Raw genomic sequence first — 6595 nt, forward strand, 5'->3', positions numbered from 1 at the left:
AAAAATAGAAGTACCATATGACCCAGTAATTCCACTTCTGGGTACATATTCAAAAGAAACGAAATTAGTATCTTGAAGAGATATCTGCACTCCCATGTTCGTTGCAGCATTATTCACAATAGCCAAGATATGGAAACAGCCTAAGTATCTGTCAATGACTCTAGCACCTGAATCCTGAAGATGTTGTAAGGAGTAAAGCAGTTCAAACATGCAGGTGTTTAGACCGTGCCTGCCACACAGCGAGCACTAACGATCACCCATGTCAATGAAAAGTCAGGTCCTGGAGTGAAACTGCTTGGACTCCTTTGTCATGCAAACCCTGGAAAGGTCACTCATCCATTCTAAGCCTCAGCCTTCTTGTTTGTAAGATGAGGATCAGAATAGCAGCTCTCGGAGTGGGGCGCCGCTGCCATCGCCGGCTGTGGGGCCCGAACCGAGATGCTTCCCGGCCCGGGGAGTGAGCGATGAGAAGGCTCTTGTGCGTGGCCCACGGAGTCGCCTTGGCCTCCGTGCGCTGCGGCTGCGGCCCTTTCAGGCTCAGGATGTTCTACGCCGTGAGGAGGGGCCGCAGGGCCGGGGTCTTCCTCACCTGGAATGAATGCAGAGCACAGGTGGACCGGTTTCCTGCTGCCAGATTTAAGAAGTTTGCTACAGAAGATGAGGCCTGGGCCTTTGTTAGGAACTCTGTGAGTCCTGACAGTTCAGAAGGGCAAAAGAACAAACATGTGCAAGAATCACAAGTAAAAGCCCTCAAGTCCCTCCGTGAGCCCCCAGGTGGAGACAGCGATGAAAGCACCAAGCCCTGTGCAAAGCGTGTGAAACAGAACACAGAGTCAGCTCCTTCAGTTGGCAAAGACACGTTTTCTTATATGGGAGACTTTGTCATTGTCTACACTGATGGCTGCTGCTCCAGTAATGGGCGGAGGAGGGCACGAGCAGGAATTGGCGTTTACTGGGGACCAGGCCATCCTCTAAATGTAGGCATTAGACTTCCTGGGCGCCAGGCAAACCAAAGAGCAGAAATTCATGCAGCCTGCAAAGCCATTGAACAAGCAAAGGCTCAGAACATCAATAAATTGGTTCTGTATACGGACAGTATGTTTACCATAAATGGAATAACTAACTGGGTGCAAGGGTGGAAGAAAAATGGATGGAGGACAAGTTCTGGGAAAGATGTGATGAACAAAGAGGACTTCGTGGAGCTGGATGAGCTCACCCACGGCATGGACATTCAGTGGATGCATGTTCCTGGTCATTCGGGATTTATAGGCAATGAAGAAGCTGATAGATTAGCAAGACAAGGAGCTAAACAACCTGAAGACTGAAGTAATTTTAATACTTGGGAAAACTTGAGCCAGTCACTATTTTGTTCCTTTCGCTTTCTGGTGTGGAAAATAAGACTACAGGGTGGACCACTGCAGTAGATAATGATGATGATTCAGCTCTCACACTGAATCAGGAAGGCGTAGTGGGGTTCTCTGATATGGTTTGATAAAAAGTGGTTAAATGTGTAATAGATTGAACACCTTTGAGATTTGAGAATCGTGAGATTTCAGCATCATGCTTATTGGGCTTGATATTGTGCTTGTTTGTTTTATTGTAGTCTGGCCCAGAGTGCTAGAACTTTGATTTTAATAAAGAATCAATAAAACATTGTTAAAAGATGCAGAAAAAAAAAAAAAAAAAAGAATAGCAGCTCTCCTGAAGGGGTTTTGAGGAGATTAAATTAGCTAACACAGAAAAAGCTTCATGACAGCCTGGCAGCACCAGTGTTGGCTACTGGATCCTAGTCCTGCGGGCAAAGTCTCGGCAGTGCTGTCCTTGCTGGGACATTCACCACCTTCTGCTACTGCTCTTTTACTCTTGACCGTGAGGTTGCTCCCAGTGTCCCATTTCATCAAGCAAAAAGCTTTTTATTCTTCAAAAAGCTTTTTATTATTCATTTTTGTGTACAGAAATACAATTGATTTTTGTGTATTGATCTCGTCTTTTGTTAATTTTCTGAACGCTAAATAGTTTTTAGTGAATTCCTTATGATTTTCTAAATACAAATACATGTCATCTGAAAATAAAATTATACTTCTTTCTTTCCAAAAAAAAAAAAAAAATGATGAGTGGATGAAGACATTGTGATGTATGTATATGTATAATAAAATATTATATTATTCAGCCCAAAAAAGAAGGACATCCCGCCCTTCATGACAACATGGATGAAACTGGAAGACATTATACTAAATGAAATAAGCTAGACACAGAAAAACAAATATTGCAATGACATCATTTATGAAAAGGTCGAACTTATAGAAACAGAATATAAGGTGGTTGCCAGGGGAGTAGAGGGAGGGTGGAAATGGGAAGATATTGATTAAAGGGTGCACATCCTCAGTTATAAGATGAATCTGTTCTGGGTATCTAAAGTACAGCATGGGAACTATAGTTAATAACAATGTGTTATATACTTGAAATTTGCTAAGAGAGTAAATCTTGTGTTCTCGCCACACTCAGAATAATGGTAACTGTGAGAAGTAATGGATATGTGAATTAGCTTGATTGTGGAATTCATTACACAAGAAATACTTATATCAAAATACCATGTTGTACACCTTAAATATATACAATTTTTGTTTGTTTGTTTGTCAATCATACTTCAATATCTGGGTGGAGAAAAACAAAAAAATAAAAGTAAAACACTGGAAGAAAGCTGTTCTTGTAAGGACAAGGAGCTGGGAGTCAAGCTAATGGAAGGTTTTGATTGTCCTTACACATTTCTGCAAAGAAAAGCACAAAGACATGCAATATTAATCACACACACAACAAATCCATCACCGCTAGTGTCTGGCTTACCCCCAAAGAAAAACAGAACTGCATTTAACTCTACTTCCTGTTAAATCTTAACACATCTGAGAGCTTGTCTTACTCTGAATCACTGTTTAATCTCTAGAAAATGATTTATCTATCTAGTTTTCAGAACCCAATTTACCATTGAAATTAAATGTAGCAAGTCTGTATAAACACATGAGTTTCATTCCATGAATCTTTTCCTTCTAACAGAAGTCTTTTGAGAGCAAAGATGATACCTGGCATGCCTACTGCTATAAGTTTTTGCTCTCCCAGTTTTACAGGGGCTTTGTGAGATTAGAAATCACATATATTAAGTGCTGGCACATATAAGTGGTTAAAAAAAAAAAAAGTGATTGTTTTTGTTACTTGAGCAATTTAAAACTCCAGGAAAGAATTTCCATCTTAAATTGTGTTTCTACAGTAGGCGATCAGTCGAGAATATTTTTCATTTAAAAATAGGTACACAGCTCTTCTTCAGTTAAAAACCTGACTCATTTCTCAAGTTACAAATAATGCCCTCAAAGAATTTTGGTTTCTGCAATGACAAGACTTTATTCTCAGAAGCGGATTTACTGTGAAGTTTAATCTTCCAGGGCTCTCACTTGCACAGGCCCCTTAAAGCTCTGAAAGAGGCAAACCATGTGTTCTATTGGTTATGTGATTTCATAAAAATTTGAAGAATAAACGTGTTTTAGCAGCAAACAGGTAAGACCTCTGACTTTCCACTTTATTTTTATCATACCTCCTATAAGGTGTAAAGTAGAAAACTAAACTTGGGACAATATTTCGTTTGGTTTTAAAGAAATGTATTAATGTGATTTGCAATTACTTTCACAGATAGGCAAGTCATGGCTGTCCATTCCTGCACAGAAATGGCTTCTAGAAATATTATTACAACTAACTATGCCAACTGGCTCAAAGTCTTCACAGGAAGGTATAGGGCAGAGTTTGTATGCTGATAGGAATATGTCCTACAACACCTGGTACTAGAATTAAGTGAGTAATAGAGGAGAAGCAAGGTTTGAAAGGCACAGAATTGAAAGCTAGTCTACAGAAAATTCTCCCAAATCTTATAACTTAGGGATGAAAGATACATATTAGAGGTTTTCCTAAATTTGAGAATTAGTCAGGTTTTTGTGTTGCTATATCAGAATACCTGAGACTGAGCAATTTATGAGGAAAAGAGGTTTATTTGGCTCACAGTTCTGGGGCAGATGCCTCTGATGTGAGCCTCAGACTGCTTCCACTTATGGCAGAAAGCAGAAGGGAAGTCAGTAAGTGCCAGGAGATCACATGGTGAGAGAGACAGTGAGAGAGAAAGGGACAGAGAGAGAAAAAAGGTGCCAGGCTATTTTAAAAAATCAGCTCTCAAGGGAACTAATAGAGTGAACCCCCCGACCCTCCCCCCCAGCCACTGCCCCAATAAAGTCATTAATATATTCATGAGAGATCTGCTCTCATGATTCAAATGCTTCCCACTAGACCTCACTGCCCAAAATTGCCACATTGAGAATCTAATTTCAACACGAGTTTTGGAGGGCAAGACATATCCAAGTCATAGCAACAATGATTTCAAACATTTAGATACCATTACTAAAATTATTATTGACAATAATTTTTAAAATTCAATTAACTATAATATAGAAATAACTTCTCTCTATAGATAGTATTATCAAATATTATCATAGGAAAAGATATACAGATCTTAACCAAAGAAAAAATATTATAGAGGTAAATCAGGCCGTTAATTAATAATTAATATGATAGTTCTCAACTTTTAACATTTTTCATGTATTATAACTTCTAATTTTTCATCTAAATTAAAATTTACATTTCTATCTCACTTGGTATTCTTTTAAAGGAAGATCCCTAATATGGATAAGCTTCAAGCCTCATAAAATCTGCATCAGCCAATCCCCTCTTCACATTCACTCACATCTAGAACGGTCTACGTATACGGGTATATGTATACGGAGACGTTTTGGGTGGTCCAAGTGGCAACAAGTCATCCTACTCACCTCCAGAACCTAAACAGTAGAAAAAGGGCACCAGGAATAAAATGGAAATCAAATATCATTTGTATTAATGGCCAATCACTCTTTCAGTACAGGGCTCCAAAGCATGCAACTGATATCCAAGGTCAACCTGGGATTCTTATTTCCTCATATTTCTATGTATTTAAAGCTGTTGTCAAGGAGAAATAACCTTCAACTCACAAGCAAGAGGATTGAAATAGTTTAACATGGCTTTACCGTCAATCAAGACAGAACCTCGAAAGTAAGTCTGCCTCAGAGAAGTGGAAGACCTGGACATAGAATCAGGAAGAAAGGACCTATTGAGAGGTGGAAAGTACCAGAGTGATATGAATAACAGAATAATGCAGGTTTTGTAACCATTATCATGCTGCTAGCTAGCCACATGATCCTTAGAAAGTCAACTATACTCTCTCTGGATCTTCATAGCCTCATCCGCAAAAACAAACAAAAACTCACCCAGCTGTCAACATCTGTAGTGGCACAGGATTGAATTCTTGATGCAGTGTTTCCTAAATATCATTTTTCTCAATTCTATTCCATGAGAGAAACTCTGAAAAATATCTTCCCATGATCAAATAATTTTAGAAAATGCTGCAATTTTTTTCCATATTGGTATACTCAGTATACATTAGCATAATGCTGGCTTTAAGATGTACTGCAGTAAAGAAATATTTTTATCTTTGTTTAGGACAGGGCTTGCAAAATGTATTTTACCGTGAAAACTTTTTAGCATATTATCTATGACATGTAATTTGGGAATGTTCCTCTAATGCAACGTTTGAATGTTTCAAACAAGTTCTTTAGAAAAGATCTCCAGCACAGTATTTTCAGTTAGCTAGCACACTCAGAACCCTGCTGTGAGCTGTCCTCTTCTGCTGTGCTGAATCTGTTATCTGGAACTCCTCAGTGAACAGACACACCAGAATCCTTTGAGATAGAATACAATATGGGGGTTAGAGGTGTGGAAGGAAGTTAAAAGTGAGTTGATCTTTAATAAAACTTTTCTCAATGGAGAGAAAAACGTATTTTTTTAATAACAGGAAATGATGTGGGTTTGGAAATTTGTTGATTTAAATATAAGCTCATTACTACAGGAGAACCTCATCTGAGGAAAGGTAATACAATGTAAGAAAGAAAGGTCACAAATTTTAACTGTGAACTGAGAAATACAGAAGAGAGTACAAACAAAGTCTTTGTTATAAAAGGACTTAGATTCTAGTTGGGGAAAATAATGCACATATGTGTTGGCTGTTGGAACTGTAGGTATTTTCAGAAGGGGCAGATCCCTACATGTGGTCAGGGAAGACTGCCTAAAGAAAATGAATGGTGTAGGTCCTCTAAGAAAGAGTGAACTGCAGATGGAAGGATGGATGGATGGATGATGGATGGATAAAAGATAAATAAGTAGTGATAATGAAAAGAGCTCAGGTAAGAAAGTGATCAGAATCAGAATATCTGGAGGGGCTTCCAGTCAAGATGGCAGAATAGACAGTCCCCAGCATGACTCTCTCCCACAAATCAACAAATTTACAACTATAAAAAGCAACAACAGCCAAGCTGGGGCCTCTACAGCTCAGGGGAAAAGGAGGAGAGACATATGGAGTGCATGAAGGCAGGAGAAGCCATGATGAGAGAAAGAAAGAATCACTCCAACCATTTCAAGCCGTGGCCACTTCAAGGCTGGAGCTGCTGAGTGCACAGAGCAAGAGCTGGCAAAA

The 6595-nt window shown here is 39.0% G+C and overlaps 1 protein-coding gene across 1 annotated transcript; it reads left to right on the forward strand.

Annotated features, from left to right (window-relative positions):
* Positions 1–456: 456 nt before the first annotated feature.
* Positions 457–1662, forward strand: LOC134363013 (ribonuclease H1-like). Its single transcript, XM_063078518.1, has one exon. It carries the CDS (start codon positions 465–467, stop codon positions 1323–1325), a length of 861 nt encoding a protein of 286 aa, XP_062934588.1. The 5' UTR covers positions 457–464; the 3' UTR covers positions 1326–1662.
* Positions 1663–6595: the final 4933 nt, after the last annotated feature.

Source organism: Cynocephalus volans, chromosome 14 (assembly GCF_027409185.1).
Source record: "Cynocephalus volans isolate mCynVol1 chromosome 14, mCynVol1.pri, whole genome shotgun sequence".
Taxonomy (NCBI): domain Eukaryota; kingdom Metazoa; phylum Chordata; class Mammalia; order Dermoptera; family Cynocephalidae; genus Cynocephalus; species Cynocephalus volans.